Source organism: Oenanthe melanoleuca, chromosome 7 (assembly GCF_029582105.1).
Source record: "Oenanthe melanoleuca isolate GR-GAL-2019-014 chromosome 7, OMel1.0, whole genome shotgun sequence".
NCBI lineage: Eukaryota > Metazoa > Chordata > Aves > Passeriformes > Muscicapidae > Oenanthe > Oenanthe melanoleuca.
In genome coordinates, this window is record NC_079341.1 from 35,681,722 (window position 1) to 35,699,374 (window position 17,653).

General features: G+C 45.9%; 1 protein-coding gene across 7 annotated transcripts in view; it reads right to left on the minus strand.

Annotated features, from left to right (window-relative positions):
* CACNB4 (calcium voltage-gated channel auxiliary subunit beta 4) overlaps positions 1-17,653 on the minus strand; it is a 75,047-nt gene that overhangs the window by 19,294 nt on the left and 38,100 nt on the right. For 6 of the 7 annotated variants that reach the window (XR_008840908.1, XR_008840909.1, XM_056495845.1 and 3 more), the window contains 6 exons: positions 6,560-6,679; positions 6,204-6,326; positions 1,999-2,129; positions 1,200-1,276; positions 639-658; positions 449-529 (listed from right to left, as the gene is read on the minus strand). Coding sequence is in view for 5 of the 7 variants with exons in the window: in XM_056495845.1 (XP_056351820.1) it covers positions 449-529; positions 639-658; positions 1,200-1,276; positions 1,999-2,129; positions 6,204-6,326; positions 6,560-6,679 (552 nt within the window). In the remaining 2 variants the exon portion in view is untranslated. Of the gene's footprint in view, positions 1-448; positions 530-638; positions 659-1,199; positions 1,277-1,998; positions 2,130-6,203; positions 6,327-6,559; positions 6,680-17,653 lie in introns of those variants that run through there. The other variant, XM_056495850.1, reaches the window with a different exon arrangement.

The following is a 17,653-nucleotide window of genomic DNA, read 5'->3' on the forward strand; positions in this document are numbered from 1 at the left end:
AAGGCTCCCCTGGTTATCTGGGCAATCTTTTAGGAGGGTCAAAGGTTTCTTTGCAAAAGATTTGAATTTATTAATAAAGTGAAAAAAGGAGAACAACAAGGAAGCTCCTTCAAATGTTTTGCTAATTAAGTTCAAAGCACAGGCTGGTTTGATGAATGTTTTTCATGTGTAGAGTCCAGCTCATTAATTTGACTGCTTGTAGCAGACACAAATTCTCTTTTTTACTTGATTTAACCAGGAATGAGTGCACTGAAAGAATAGATTTGCACTGTGCTTAAAACAGAAAAAGTCAGAAGGAACTCTTAGCTCCTACAGAACATTTTGGTAATTATTTAAGCTGAATCATCTGAAATTCTCATAAAGCAGTTGCACTGAGCCACACACAGAATTACTGAGGATGATCAGAGACAATAAAAGTTGAATTAATTGCAAACACCTCAGTCCATACCTCATAGCCTTTGAGTGATGGGCCCACCAACACCACAGGTCTCATTGATGGCACAACATCATAGGGGGGAATATGTTCTGTCTGGGGGGAAAAAACAACCCTTCAGACCATCAACCAAGCAAGAGCCACAGGGAGAGCCTGGGAATTAGGAATTAGCAGGAAATCAAATGGAAACAAAAGCATCACTTACCACTTTTTGTTTCTGTTTTGCTAGAAGACCAAATGAGAACTTGGTTAAAACACACCCAGGCAACCAGAAATCCCTCTGCCAAAGCACTTTGAGTTCTCTCTGTGCACCTCCCTCTGCTCAGGCCTGACTGAACTGGGCCATCTGTGCATTAAACTGGATATTCTGTGCATTAACCTGGGCAATCTGTGCATTAACCTGGGCAATCTGTACATTAAACTGGGCATTCTGTGCATTAAACTGGGTATTCTATACATTAAACTGGGCAATCTGTGTATTAAACTGGATATTCTGTGCATTAAACTGGGTATTCTGTACATTAAACTGGGTAATCTGTGCATTAAACTGGGCATTCTGTATATTAAGCTGGATATTCTGGGGCAGCTGCCACTGTTGCCAAGGTTTTTTCCCAGTCCCTGGCAGTTCCTGCATGGCTGGGAATGAATGTGCTCCTCCCCCTGGGAAACATCTCAGTAACTCAGCAAAGGGGAAACTCATGTAAGGTTTTTAAAAGAATTATTAATAAAAATTATTATTATTATTATTAAATAACTCCTGCCTTACCTGTGGCTGTAGGTGTAGCTCGGAATGTGCCAGAAACCATCTCTCCAAGGCTTGAAGAGGAATTCCCACTGGATTTCCTGCAGCAGCAGAAAGAGCCCCATGAACACCAGGCACCCCAAAATGTGGGAGGTTCTGGGGAGGAATTGTCCCACAAGGTCATACAAACATAAATGACTCTAACAGAGCTAAAAATTAACTTTTATCATTAAAATATGGGATTTTATCATCCAAATCCAGGAGCATCTGACTGAACTCAGTAATTTCTCTGTATATTGAGACCCACACAACTTCAGAGAGTTGTGTCCAAAATTACAAAAGAAATCTGGATGCTGTTCAGCCATTCTGAAAGCATTTCCCAGGTTCATCTCCCAGACCTTTTTCCAGGGATTTGCAATCTCCAGGTCTGGCAGGGTGGACACTCAAAAACCTCACCTGGAAGGTGAAGAATAAAGGATGGTAAAGCTGATCTTACAAAATTTGGTTTGGGCCAAAATGGAGAGGAAAGAAAAAAAAGGAAGGGGAAAAAAAAAACAAAGAACAACCTAAGGAAAGCTGAGAAAAATCTGAGAGACTTTAAGTACAAAGCTGACTTAAAACTCTCAGAAATTGTTGTCATTGTCCCTCCCTGCTCTTCCCTAAAGCCAAACTCATCTTTGCTTCCTCACCAGCAGCATCTCCGCTGGGAAGCCCAAGCCCAGCAGTGCCAATGCCCTGCACTGAGCAGCAGCAGGGGAGCTGGGGGAGCTCTGCTGAGTGTGAGGAATGTCTGGGGAGGTTTGCAGAGGGCAGGCTGTCTCACCCTCCGTGGAAGCGGCCCCTCTTCTGCTCCTGCTGGATGCGGATGTTCTCCAGGCGCAGCGGGCTGGGGATGAAGCCGATCTCGCAGCCCTCCTTCACCAGCCTCCCTATCCACCAGTCGTTGTTGTATTTCTGCAACACACCAAGGGGCCTGGGGGCTCAGCTTCTGGGCTTTTTACAATCTCTGCTGCTTGGTGTGCAACTCTGAAAATTCATGTTAGGTGTAAGTTCTGTTCACGGAGGAGTTAAACAAAACAATTCCTTCCCAGCTGGAGAATCAAGGACAACTGGTACCCAAAAACTATAAACAGTGAGAGGGAAAGGGGGCTGGAGCTGTGGTTGGATAACTGATCCCAAGATGTAGATGAACCAAAACTTATAAAAGTAAAATTCATAACTTATAAAACTCATAGCCAGGAGTAAACTGGTAAAACTTGTAACATGAGTAAAACTGGTGACCAGGATCCATCCTGGATTTGATTTGGGTGCAGCCCCATCCAGGCTCTTGCACTGCCCAAAGTGAATCCTTCAATAAATTCCTTTTTTATTCCTTTTGCTCTGTCTAGTCTCTGTTTCAGCTCAGCCTTTCCAGGCAACTCCAGCTCCCAAATTCCCTCCCACTGTTATGCACACTCCTTAACTCCATGCTGGATTATGAACTAGGCTCACTCTGACCAGAGCACCAAGGTTTCCCCTGGTCCTGGCCCTTGCTGATTTAATTTCAAGATTAATTTAATAAGCAGAACCCATTTCTCTGAGCTGAGGCCACCAAATAACCTCCCAGGAGCAACATAAAAATAACACTGTGGGAAATAGAAAAGGTATAAAAATCTCAGAAAGCTGAATGAAAGCAAATCTCAGGCTGGAGAAATGCAAGAATGCTGAAATGCAAGGACAAGAAACAACAGGGCTGTGAGCTGGGTAGGGACAGGCTCAGGAAAATATGTTCAGCAAAATAGAAATCTCTAAGGTTAATAATGAAGCTTTATCCATTATTCTAAGCTATTCCAAGCAAGCATTGTTCAAAGCAAGATGTAACTGCAGCTTTATTAATTGGACTGAACAAACCCTGGTCAGATTTTAATATTCTGCTGTTGGCTGGAAAGTTGTTAAAGAGTTTGTAACAAAGAGAACTCGGTCTGCTGAGCCAGCAGCTGGAGCTGCTCCACCTCCCCTGCTTGGGTCTGTAAAATGAGACTGATGGTTGTGATGGAATAAAGGCTTTGAGACAGCTGCTCCAGCATTCCTGTCCTATTTGTACACAAATATATGTAAATATAAAATAAGAGAAAAAATATCCCAGGAAAAACCCAACATTCAGCTTTCCATCAAATATTGCTTGTCATATTTAATGGTCTAAACAAAAGATCACCACTTTCCCTTCCTCTTTTCCAGGTATTTGCAGGGATTTATTACCAGGTTATGACAGATTAAGAAAAGTTCACCTTTAGGAAGAAATTTTAATATATACCCAAAGTATAGCATTTTACCACTGACCTTTAGTAACATATATTTTTCTGTTTTATTGAAAGTCTGGTCTGTCCCTAATGATGGCAAGATGGAAAGCAGGAGGATCCTGGTGGATATTGGAGTGGAAAAGGATTTGTTGTAGCTGCTGCCAGCAGAGCTTTTGAAGAAAAGTATCTGAAAAGCCTCTCCTCTGTTCTGCTTCATTAGGCAGCTCAGTGTTCAAAAGAAACATTGCTTTTCACAACTGACTCTGGAGTCATTAAGAGCAGCACGAGTGAATGGGTTTTGTTTGCCTGCCTCGAGGAAAAAGCCATCACAGAGATCTCATCTTCAAGATCATCCCTGCTCCACATTTGCAAGCACTTCAGTTTTGCAGGAACACAGAAATACAAAGTCCCTGCTGCCAGAGGTGCAGCAGTGCCTGGAGATGAGTCTGAAACACAGAGCTCAGCACTGAAAAATAAATGGGTTTTTATCAACCCAGATATCTGAACATTAACCCAACCACAAATATCAACATATAATAAAAACTAAGGGAATGCAATCCCCATATCCTGGAAAACCTCTTTATCCTCTTTCATATATCTAGGCAAGAGGTTCCATTATTTTATCATTCCAACTAAGTGTTTATTCCTCCTGCTGTTCTGACCTTGATTCAGACAGTGGCAGTGAGCAATGCTTTACCTGATGTTCAATTACAGAACTACTTCCAGTCTGTGAACCAGACAAATCCTTCAGGATCCAGCATCCTGCTGTGGGAAATGAGTGACTTGAGAGGTTATGGAGTCCCCATCCCTGGAGTGGACACTGGGGCTTGGAGCAGCCTGGGACAGTGGGAGGTGACATTGCCCAGGGCAGGGGATGGGCTTTAAGGTCCCTTCTAACCCAAACCAGTCTGAATCTACAAACCCAATCCCTGCAAAACCTGATTTCCAAGGGCACTGCCTGCTCCATTCTGGCTCTGAAGGTACAGCCTGACCATGGGAATCTTCCTTCATGGACTCTGAGTGGTGCCTCTGGACATGGGATCAGAATCAGCCCCTCTGCAGAGAGATTTGGGACAAGGGATGGAGGGACAGAACACAGGGAATGGCTTCCACTGCCAGAGGGCAGGGATGGATGGGATATTGGGAATTGGGAAGAACTCCTGGCTGGGCTGGAATTCCCAGAGCAGCTGTGGCTGCCCCTGGATCCCTGGGAGTGCCCAAGGCCAGGCTGGGCAGGGCTTGGAGCAGCCTGGCACAGTGGAAATGTCCCTGCCCATTTAAGATCCCTCCCACCCCAAACCAGCCTGGGATGTGCTGAGAACACCTGAACACACCAATGCCAAGGCTGCAGTGAGGAGCCCAGGATTTATCTGCATTAGGTCATTCCCTCCCCCCTGGTACTCTGTGTGTGGGAGGAGCACATTCCCTCCCCTGGTTGCCATGCCCATGATTCCTTCTGCTCTGTCAGGAATTGTTGCCATTTCATCCTTTAAGCAAGCACACAATGTATGGTTTGGAGGAGAACAGATGAGACAGCACAGGCCACGTCCTCAAAATAGCAGCTCCTCACATCCTCTGCTCCATCCTGCCAGAGGGTGACCTGACTTTGTACCCAGCTTAGCAGCATCCCAAAACCTGGAACCATTGTTCTGGTGCAGATCACTGCAAAACAAATCCTTTCTGAACCATTCCCCAAATCCTGCTGAGTTCCAGCTCCAGGCAGGCTGAGCTGGCAAACACCAGTAAGCTGATGGTTTACAGCTCAGTGGCAGTGTGATCCTGGGTTTTTAGACCTTGGAAGACAACTCATGGAATGCTAAGACATGGATTTGGGGACATTTCTCTGGAAAAAATGTGCAGGGCAGCATGACAGGAGCTTAGAGTGTGCAACTCAATCAGTGCCCTGGACAATAAAGGTGGCCACATCCAGGAAAACCAAGATGAAAAACTGGAAAAAGGGAATTTACTGCCTCCCCCTCTCAGGGAGAGGGGATGGGAAGCAATTCCCTGTTCCAGCAGCAGAGGAGGGGCAGCAGCAGGTGTTTTCCTCCTGAATGTGCTCTGTCTAAGGGAGATCAGTGCTCTGGAGTGATGATGAACACGTGTTCAAAGAAAGACACAGATGAGCACTGAACACCCCAAAATAAACCCAAAATGCAGAGATGAAAAAGTGCTTTTGCAAGCTGCAAGCCTCTGTACCAATCCACAGCACAACAGGGGGTTATGCAAATGTGGAGGGCTCACTTCAGATAAAAAACTGCAGAAAATATGCTCAGCATGCAATAAAATGCAATTTTCTCTACCAAAGTCATACTCAGGGCTCATTTGTTCCCATTTTTTCCCTTATTTTTGCATCTGTCCTCTTCAGGATTTTTCTTTGCTTACTGTATTATCCTAAGTGTTACTTCCTCTCTGGAAAGGAGCCTATCTAGTGTTTTTTTGAAGACCTGGTGTGACCTGGTGCTGCTCCATGGAATCCTTTCTGCTGCACCATCTCTGATCCCTCACAACCTTGTTCTGATGAACAGAATCTGAACCCACCACTCTAAAGGGTGTTATTTCCCTTCTGTGTGATGAAATTCCAATGTGTTGATAACACCAAGTGCTCCAGAAGGGCAGGATAAGCACCCCAGGGTGCAGGAGCTCCAGGAGGGATGAAGCAGCACCTCATCCTCACTGTCCTTCTCTCAGCACTCCTGGATATGGCTCAGCTGTGCAAATCAAAGAATTCTCTTTTCCTTGTTTTTACCTCTTTAATGTGGAGGAAGTCCTTGGCATCAAAGGAGATGGCAGTGCTTGGGACAGGAACATCTTCATCCAGAGCCCCACAGTAACTCACGTTGGTCTTGACAGCAAATGCTACAGGTTTGGACTACAGACAGAAAAACACATCAAAAAAACACTGGCAACTCTCATCCATAAAAACTCAGCCCTAATCATTTCACCCAGGCCAGCAGAGCTCAGCCCCCTGGAGAATATTTACACCAAATTCCCCCAACATCTCTCTGTAGATACTCTGACTCAAGTGCTGAAGTACTCCAAAAGGAAATGTGGATTTCAGCAGCAGGCAGAAGGTAAGTGGCCTGTGGGCCAGGAAGAACCCACCTTGGCCCTCTCCAGCTGGATGGCTGCTTGCTGCTCCCTCTCCTGGCGGATTGCTTCCCTGTCCTCCTCCAAAGAGACATCAGAGTCTGAGGGTCTGCTCGTGTACGAATCTGCTGAGCCCTGAAGGGAAATCCAGGTCACTGAGAAAACACAGCTAAGCAACACAAATCCCCTCCCCACCCACATTTATGTTTTTGAGTGAGTTTTATAAAGATAAAAATCCTGAGAAAACCTCTCTCCTTCACTTTTTTACTGACACAGGGAAATCCAGCTCAGCTGTGGGCACTGTCCAAGAGTCTTTACAATATTCACATCCTGTTTGACAACCTCAGACTCAGGATTGTCAAGGGTTAGGTCATATCAAACATAATTAAGGAATTATAAAGCTTGGTTTGAATCATCCCTCCCCATGAATAGGCTCCATTGTGTAAGGGCTTTGTTCTCATTCACACAGAGCTTTGTTCTGGGCTTCCAGGGGGGAAAAGTGGCAAAAATGACATTATTAAAGCTGCTCAGCAGCTCTGTATTGATATGCCATGAAACCAGCACATTCAGGCAGCAGCACAGAGCATCAGCCTGCGAGGGAGGAAAGAAGGTGTTGCCACAGTTGGGTTTTTTGCCTTTTTTTGGACATTTATCAGGATACCTAGCAACTCCTGAAGGGTGGAGTGGTTGTAGAGACCAGGCTGACTCCAGCATCCCACACACCTGGTCTTTATGTGTGTGGGGCCACTGGAAAAACAGAGCTTTAACCTTGCAAAACAGAGAATATTTACTCCTGATCAATCTGTGGTTGTGTGTGCTCCAACAGAGCCACTCTACAGCATTATATCCTTATTATTTTTTTCCCTTACATTGATTTATATCCTGCAGCACTGACACTGTAGAAGTCAATATCCTTATTGATGTGAAGTCACATATTCTTATATATTGCTGTGAATACATGGCCATTGCTGTGGATCCATGTCCATCCCTGTGGATCCATGTCCATCCCTGTGGATCCCTGTCCATCAGAAGATTTCTAGCTCACTGATGAGCCTGTGCTCTTTCCTTGTTCCATATCTTGGCCTGTCATGGGGAAAGGCAGATTTCCTCCAGGCCAGGAACAGGATATTTGCCAACAGTGGCTTCACCCACAGCAGTGATTTTGAACAGCAGAAAATTCCTTCTAGGACCTATGGAGAGCTGGGAAGGGCTGGGAAGACACAGGAGTTGAGGGTCCTGAGCTGGAACAAGTGGAACAAGCCCAGGCTGAACTCTGGCATTGTAAGCTGGCAGCAGCTCAGCTCTTCCCAGCTGGGATGCTGCACATCCTGCTCCTCCTTCTGCTTCCTTTGGGATGTAGCAGAGAGCAGGGACTCGGCAGGGCTCACCCAGACACCTCTCAATGCCTGAGAAATCCCCTTTCCATGGGGAAATTCCTGCCCAACCTTCCCTCTCCTCCTGTCCCTGTCCCTGTTCCCAGATCCCAAATCCCCCCGGCTGTGCCCTCCTGACAGGGAATTCCAGAGAGGGAAAAGATCCCTCGGGATCCTCCTTTGCTCCAGCTGAGCCCCTTCCCATTTCCCTCAGGAATTCTCCATCCTTTCCCATTTCCCTCAGGAATTCTCCATCCCTTCCCATTTCCCTCAGGAATTCTCCATCCTTTCCCATTTCCCTCAGGAACTCTCCAGCCCCTTCCCAGCTCCATTCCCTCCCCTGGCCACACTCCAGCCCCTCAGGGTCTCCACTGGCGTGAAGGGAAAATCAAAAATTGGGAGAAAACATGAGGGGGGAAAAAAAGCGAGGGAAGTTTGGGGAAGGCTCTGCTGCAGAGTTCTTCCGTCCTGGATCTTCCTTTGCTCCAGAGGCTGAGCCCTTTCCCATTTCCCTCAGGAATTCTCCATCCTTTCCCATTTCCCTCAGGAATTCTCCATCCTTTCCCATTTCCCTCAGGAATTCTCCATCCCTTCCCATTTCCCTCAGGAATTCTCCATCCCTTCCCATTTCCCTCAGGAATTCTCCATCCCTTCCCATTTCCCTCAGCAATTCTCCATCCCTCCCCATTTTCCTCAGGAATTCTCCATCCTTTCCCACTTCCCCCAGGAATTCTCCAGCCCCTCAGGTCCCTCCTGTCCCTGATCTGTCCCCATCCCTGAGCTGTCCCCAGCAGTTCCTGGCACAGCCCAGGGGCTCTTGCCCACCTGGGCACCTTGGGGCAGTGCTGGTTGTTTATTCAGTTACTCATTCTGATGTGACCCAGTGAGGGAGTCCAACAGGACCCACAGTGCCCGCACTGGTTTTAGCGGTGCGTGTGTGGCTGTGACTGCTCCCTGCTGCCAGAGCAGCTATGGTGGCAGCCGCCCCGGTGCCACCCCCGGTGCCACCCCCGGATCCCGGTGCCGGGATCGGTACAGCCCAGCCCACGATGCCGGCGCTGCTCCCGCCCCGGGACTGACTCACACACAGCGCTCCGGCTGTCAGCACCGTGCTGCAAATAGCAGCCGGAGGGGCAGGAAGCAGCCAGACTGCCATGGAATGCTGGGCTCTGTTTGAAATGCCTGATTGAGGATCAGAACTATTGCCAGAAATATTGACGGAATATTGCCCAACAATCCAACACAAACACTGCTGTCTGCTCAGCACCAAGTGCAGGCAGTTCTGCTCTCACAGCTCCTACTGCTGGAACTGCTGTGACAGGAAAAGAAAGAGGAAAGCCATTTCCCATCTTTTTTTTTTTTTACACCAAAAGGAAGAATTTCTTACTGGGAAGAGGCTGCCCAGGGAATGGTGGAGTCTCCATCCCTGCAGGTGTGGATGTGGCACTCAGTGCTCTGGGGACAGGGGCAGGGCTTGGGCACAGCCTGGACTCGATCTTGGAGGGCTTTGCCAGCCTTGGTGATTCTGGGATTCTGCAAAAAGACCCTTTAACTTCTTTATTGTCACACTGCTTAGAGCAGCAGCCTGGCCATTTGGGGATATCAGCTGTGCCCACAGTTTCACACATCATATTTGAGGACCAATTATCAATCCCACCCTTACCTAACCCAAATCCCACCATCCTCTGGGAGACAGAGGAACTTTGTCAAGTTTTCAGTCAGTTCAAGTGACACCAGATTTGGCAATTTGAAAGAAATAGGCTTTTATAGATAATTACATTATTCAAGGCAATGAAAGACTCGATGCTTACTTCACAGCCTTTATACTTTGGCCTCCTGTGGATTCATTTTTTGTGCAATATATTATTTATTTCCTCCCTCTCTCATCAACTAATGTCATTCAGCTTAGCTAAAAACGTGGAGGTTTGAAGCAATCCCAAAAACACCAGGGAGAAGGGGGTAAAGCAGAAAGAATAGTGGGTCTGATTATTTTTACATTAAAAATAAAATATTTTTAATATTTTATATTCTCCTGCTCACTGACAGGTCTTACAGGTGAGGCTGCTGGAGGACATGTGCTGAGGTGGAAAGGACACAACACTTCTGGTGAACTCCCAGCATTTTAGGGAGGAAGAGGTGACATGAATCCTTTTTCTGGACACTACAACATCCAGCCTTTGTGTTCACTGAAGGAATAATCAACCTTTAGCTGTTGCAGCTAAAAATTAAAAACTTGATGAGCTTGCAAATAATTTTTCCCCAAGTGCCATAAATCCACAGTCCAGGATTGCTCTCCCTTCATCCCTAAGGAATGCTCTGTCAATTAAATTGCTTTAATTGCTGGTGCAATTAAAGCAGCAATCCATTAGCAGCTCCAATCAGCCAGATGACAGGCAGAAAAGATTTAGGGTGCTGTGGGGTCCATCCCAACCCAGAGAGGCTTTGGGAAAACATCTCTGCTCACCAAGAGCTCCCCAAGAGACCAGCCAGTGCCTTCCTGCAGCATCCCTGTCCCCAGGCACTGGGATGATTCCTGGATCCTGGAATATCCTCCTCCAGGCAGCCAATTATTGGCAATGCTGGAGTTGGAATAATAGCCAAGCTGGGGGCAGCATGGAAAAAAAATTCTCCTGTCCCATCCTCTCCTCCAGTGCTCCTCTTCCTTCTTCCCCAACACCAATCCCACCTGGCACCTCCCAGCTCCCCAAAAGGATTTTGGATGCTCAAGGCAGTCTCATCCTGCAAGACACAGGAAGCCAAATTCCCAAAGATCCCCAAGGTCCTGTCCTGATGAACTCAGAGATTACCAAGCAGACCAAACAGCTGAACCAGAGGTTGCTCCAATGATTTTAAATTAGTCAGGAGCTCAACTAAACATGTTTTAGCAAACATGGAATAATGGAATTCCAGACTGGTTTGGGTTGGAAGGGACCTCACAGCTCATCTCCTTCCAGGCCAGGGACATTTCCACTGTCCCAGGCTGCTCCAAGCCCTGTCCAGCCTGGCTCTGGACACTTCCAGGGATCCAGGAACAGCCACAGCTTCTCTGGGCACCTGTGCCAGGGCCTCATCACCTTCCCAGAAAACAATTCCTTCCCAATATCCACCCCTGCCCTCTGGCAGTGCAGCCATTCCCTGTGTCCTGTCCCTCCATCCCTGTCCCCAGCCCCTCTCTCCTGGAGCCCCTTTAGGAACTGGAAGGGGCTCTGAGGTCTCTCCAGGTGAGCTCTCCAGCCCATCCTACCTTTCCCCCAAGACAAATTCATCACCAACTGGAGCCTGAACTCAAAAAAAGCCCAAGTGTCCTCAGGCCTGTGCAAGCTCTGGGAGAATTGAGGCCAATCCATCCCTGACGAGCTCCCAGAGCCCTGACAGAGCTCCTGACACAGCACAGGAGAACAAACAGGCACAGGGATGGATGGATGGATGGATGGATGGATGGATGGATGGATGGATGGATGGCTGGCTGGCTGCAGGGCCATATGCTGCCATATGCCATGGATGTGCCAGAAAGCATTTCAAAAACCCCACAAAACCCACAGGAGAGCTATTCCTTGGGGAATAACTCACTCTAAACCCCAGCACGAAAATCTCCCTGGTCCAGGTGCACAAGAGCAGGTTTAACTCACAGGTTACTACCAGGAGCATGTCATGGAGATGGGGGGCACAGAAAATAAATATAAATTCATTTTTATATGAAAACAAGAAGCAGAAGTTGAGGATTTAAGAAACGCCCACGTTTTAAATACCAGTGGCCACCACAGTTAGTGCTCATCTCATCCCAGCACTCAGGGTGGGCAGCTAAATTTAATTACCAGGCAGGTGATGTAATTAATTAAAAGGCAAATACAAAACAGTGGGGGTCTCTTCCTTTGGCATGAAAACCTTGCTGTGCTGCAATGGAAACTGAGGCCAGGAAAATCTGTGTGTGCCCAGTAAAATACTGCAGAGCCCAGACTGGAGGGAGGTTCCATGGGAGCTGCACCCTGAGCAGCAGGGAAAGCAGAACATGTTTATTATTCCCATTATATTTCCATTATTCCCATGAGGAAAGGGGTGCAGAGATCACACTGGCAGCCCCTGTTTTGCTTTAATATCCTCTAGAATTATTAACATCCCCCTCCAATTACAAAATCCACTCCAGCTACTGCAATGTTAAACAGGGAGTCCAGGAGCAAAAAGGTTCAGGGGGACTTTTGCACAAATTCCCATGGATGTGGAAGTCCAACCAGGACAAGGTTCAGTTCCCAAGCAAATTAATTTCTTGCTGAATCCCCAACACACACAAGGCAGCTGCACAACCACTTGGCATTGAGTTGTGATTTCAGAATCAAATGCTCAGCAATTATTTCCCTCTATATGTTTGGTAAATTTATTTAAGACAACTCATTAGGTGTCTCAGCAATTTGGAAATTACTAGGTAGTTAGAACATGTTTTTTTCTTTGGGAATACTAATTGTTAGAAAATAGGGCAATTCTTCCAACATTTCCTGATCTCTTTTTTTTTTTTTTTACCCTGGATTTGAAATCTTGCAGTCTATCTCTTTTCTCCAGCTGCCTTCAGTTCAGCACAGATTGTGTTGCTACATTTAAGAAATAGAGTTTAGAAAAAATACTGGTAATATATATCTCTATTTACTGCCAAAACACTCCCATCTCTTTTGGTGATGTTCAAATGAACATGCAAGGCACAAGATTTTGCTTAGCAGGCATCACAAAGCCTGAGTTATTGGTTAGAGAACAGATGAGCTGCTCTGAACTTTTTTCTTTTCACAGGTTAAAAATTCAGATCTTCCTCCACGAAATAACACCCAAAGCACTTTTCCTGCAGTCTCAGAGCTGAGGGAAAGGTGAGGATCACAGCCACAGGGATGTTTACAGGCTCAGGTGGTTTTCACCCAACAAAGTGCTGAAAATCTGAGCACACAAACCTTTCAAATTCCATGTTTTTGTTCAGCCATAAAGCAGCAGAGATCTGCCTGGGAAGGCTCTGATCTGTGCTTTATTCCAGATGCAGGCTGTGAGACCTGGGACTGAATGAACACCTGAACACCTCCAGCCTGAATTCTGCTTCACCCTCTGCAGCTGGTCCCTCTTTTTTCAGGAAAGCTATTCAGCAGTCCCAGGAGACACAAAAAGGTGCTGTTTTTCCATGATAAAAGACACCAACTAAAGCTGCAACAGCACAGAGACACTGCTTTATTTTTTCTAATTACTTCAGCTCTTGAAAGCATTGAATGATCCTCCCAAGGCTCTGGGGAAGCTGCTGCTCTTGGGTCTGATGAAACCTGATAATAAAAGTGCACCTGGTATCCTAAATGAGCTCTCCTGTGAGGAGGATGCTCTGTGCCTGTCCCACATAACACGTTGGGAAGTCAAGAATGTTCTCTAAGTCTCCAGGAAAAAAAAAAGAAATTACAGATACTGCCCCCAAACTAAACTTAATCATCTCTCAACTCCACAGGCATCTGTGGCTGCCATATGTGGTCTGCCACAGCATTCCCTCAGACATGCCAGGAAATGCTGGAATAATGTGGTGTATTCCTAAACCAGCCCCCAGTCACCCTCCTGTGCTGGCTCACAGGGGTGGATCACTTCAAAAATAAAATAAATAATAATCACACTCCACCTAGCTCCTAGGTACTGCAACAGGGACATTTAAGTTGGGATGTGCAAGAGGATGAGCTCCCATTTCTCCTCTTGTTTCACTCTGTCCCAGTTTATCTCTACTTCCCTTTTGGTTTCATGCAGCTTGGCTTGGTTTGCTCTCCCTGGGGCTCTGCTGTCACCAGGTCACCTTTGGGAGAACCAGGCTGACCTGTGCTCATCTCCTGTCCTGGGACCACAGAATCCCAGAATCCTGGAATCCCAGACTGGTTTGGGCTGGGAGGGACCTTAAAGCTCATCAGTGCCACCCCTGCCATGGCAGGGACACTTCCCACCATCCCAGGGACACTTCCCACCATCCCAGGGACACTTCCCACCATCCCAGGTTATTCCAGCCTGACCAGGGACACTGCCAGGGATCCAGGGGCAGCCACAGCTGCTCTGGGAATTCCATCCCAGCCAGAATTCCCAATTCCCAATATCCATCCCTGCCCTCTGGAAGTGGAGCCATTCCCTGTGTCCTGTCCCTCCATCCCTTGTCCCCAAATTCCTCCCTCAATGATTTTTCAACCTCCCAACAAATAAAACCAGTCCATCTCTTTGAAACCCACAGAATGCTCCAGTCCCCAAAGCAGGGATGTGCAGCACAATAATCTTCATGGGAGGAGTGAAATGGAATTTTCCTCAGTGCTGAGATCCTTGCCACCTGTCTGCTTTCACTGCATGATCTTCCTAATTCCACCAGCTAATTTAAAGAATATGCATCTTTTTTAAGGATTTTGATGATTACAGTGTCCTGATTTTCTTCTAGAGTGGTGTCACCACCTCCCACACCATCAGGCTTTAGGCAACCAAAATAACCCTGAATATTTATTTTACTTTTTTTTTTTCCAACAGAAGTGGTTTAGAACATCACAGAATCACAGAACCAGACTCCCATCTTCAGAATTATAGGAAAATGACTTTGTTTCCAATGCTCACTCTGGGAAGTGAATGGGAAGGAATTGTGACATGCTGGGAGGGCATTGTTGAAATGAATTTCAAGCTGCTTAATTTAAGGCAAGCAACTGATGGAGTTTGGGCCTGGGCTGGGTATGTTGTGTTATTGTTTTAATTAGCTCCTTCCTTCCAAAAGCTTCCAAACCAGGGAGGTTTAAACACTAATAAATGAGGCTTACAAACAGAGCATGTTTTTGTTTAATCTTTTTACATTTGTTTTTTCTTTTTTTTCCCAAGGAGCTGCCATGATCTCTGGTTACTTTTCTTGCAGCAAATCCTGAAATCACCCAACTGCTGAACCAACATGAAGCTCTTATGGACTGCTAGGAATATCTCAGGAAGAAAAAGCCCCAATTTTCCAAGTGCTGTGCAGGCTGTAAATAGCAACTCCTTCCCCTGAGCCCTTGCAATTGAAAAATTCAACGTGCTGAGAGCAAAATACAAGAGAAAGGACATTTTGCTGTCACCTGCTGAGGTAATATTTGAGTGACACTTTATGCTCCTTAATTGCTGTAATCAACCAAGGAGCCCAAGGACTTTCCAGGACTTTGCTGCCCACTGGGAATTCAGTGGGTCCAATTCCAGCAGCTCTGCCCTGAGAGCACTCTGAACTTTGTGTTACATCTCAACTCAGCCAATAAATCTTATTTTTTAATATGGTATGAACATATTTTCCCAAATTCTTATCAATATCTGATCATCAGGGCCTCAAACCCAACCCATTCTGGGATTTGATGATTGACAGTAATTGAGAGAGTCAAGCATTAAAAATTCAAAGAAAAATTTTTTACTTTTTAATGACTGCCTCCAGTTTTATCTCAAAATGGATTCTTAATGAAATATCTTAGGAAAAACAATAATTTAATATTACTTCTTGCTGGTAACCAACAAGCATTTCAATCAAGAAAAATTCCTTCAGGAATCACTATCTTACAACCCTTTTAATTTGGCACAAACAGTAACTGAGAAAGACCCCAATGGTCTCATTTTGTGCAAAAACTTCTCCATCAAAGTTCCCACAAATCTGCAGGAGTAAACAGGACAACTTTATAAACACCTAAATACTGTTTTTTGCTGAAAGAAGGTTAAATTAAAAAAAAAAAAAAAAAGCCTTGTCAGAAGCAGAATCTGTCAATCTTGACAAGATTTCAAACCTTTGAAAAAGCTTTGCCATTATTTTGGGATACTGCAGCAGAGGTGTATCTGCTCCAAAAGAAAATGTCAAAGGTTCTGCTGGTGCCTTATAAATCTGCACTGAAATGCAATCAAAAAGGCAGGGAATGGGGATGATGAGTGAAATCAGTTTGTCAAAGGTGCAGAAAAGCATTCCAAGATGAGCAGCCAGAGTACAAAAACCCCAAGTAAGGAACTCACCCCAAAGTTGGAAGGTGCTGGCTGACATTATCCCAGTGAGATCCCCCTGCATCTCCAAGGAAAGACGAGGATGAGAGGGAAGGATTTCAATCAAAAACCAGGCTGAACTTCAGAAGTTCCCAAATTCAGCCCTGGGCTGAGCAAAGCCAAGTCCCCATAGCAGAGCCCTGCCCTTGCAGCTGCTGGGGCAGAGAATTCCAGTGTGACAATGTGACAATGTGACAATGTGACATGGATCCATGTCAATGGATGGCAAATCCATGCTGGATTTGTCTTTACAAACGAGCTGTGGGTAAATAAAACCAGCACTGAGAGATAAAGAAACAAAGGGATGGATTATGAATTGATGAATGGAATAAAAATATATTTGCCTTTACAAACTGTAGGTTTGCTGAGAAATGAAATTGGATATTGGAAGGTGAAAGAAGCAAAGGGGAAGAACCATGAATTCCATAGGAATTAAAAATGCAAAGGAAGGTTGTAGTGAGAGGGGAATCTCAGGTGTCAGGGTTTGGGCAGTCTGTGCCTCTCAAGTACCTCAGCAATGGGGAAAGAGAGAGGGAAATTGGGATAAAAAGGAGGCTGGACCCTCCAAAAATCTGAGAGACCCCAGGGCAATGTCCCATGGCCTCTCCCTTCAGTGGAATAAAGGAAATTACTCCTCTGCCTCCTTTTGGGCAGGAACCTCTGGCTGGGGGCTGTTGGAACCCTAAACCCTGGGAGTTTTGAACTTTCTGTGCTTTCTGACACTGACCCTCAGGAGAACACTGCTTTTGACTGGAGGCCTTGGAGAAGCTTCCAAAATTGAATGACAGGACTAGAATCACTGGTGTATCCTCTGAATAGAAGTGTGTAATATCACATGGTGAAAAATTTGGAATTTGGGGTTTTAGAATATAGTAATAGATTTGGGACAAGATGGAGGTTCTTGCATTGTCTTTTCTTCCCTCTTGTTCCTTCTTCTTAGTTTCAGGTTGTAGTTTTTAGTTGAACAGAAAGTACTGCAGTGCAGGTCACAGCTGTTTGGTCATTGGGTCAAAAGTGTAAATAATACAGATATTTTTAATTGGGCAGTTAGGCTTTAAAAAACCTTGTAACTACTAGACCAATTGACTTTTTTTTTTTTTTTTTTTTTTTTTTTTTTTTTTTTTTTTCTTTTAGCTTGTTAGCTAGAAGTGCTGCAGAACTCACTGTACTATAGGTAACAATTAATAAACAACTGAGACTGAACAAGAAAATCCATCTCTTGTGTTTCAACCCTGGCTCTGAGTGAAGGCAGAAGAAAAAAGAAGACAGCCATTAATATGTGGTGCTGCTGATAAGGAGAAGAGTTCTGAGGTCCCTCCCAACCCAGGCCATTCTGATTCCTGCATTCTGCATTCCTGTGAAGTTCTGCCCCCTTTTCCAGCACGAAGTGCAGAGTGAGCACAGAGCATCACAGGCACAGCCAGGATTCCAGCTGGTCCTGTTGACATTTGTGCCTGCATCTCTCTGGAGCTGCCCTGGCACTGCTCCTGCCCCTCCTCCAGCCTGCAGCTCATCCCAAAACGTGCAAGGCACACTGCTGACATCCCCAGATTGGTTAGGGGACAGGAATAAATGAGAGGAAAAACACAAATCCCCCCAGAGTCCCTCAGCTCTGCAGAGGCTGCAGCAGGACCCAGGCAGGCAGCACCACTGGGGGTTTAAACCACTTTGCTGACTGAATGCTGGCATGGCAGAAAGCTGCCTCAGCTCCAGCTGCTGGCAAGTGCCT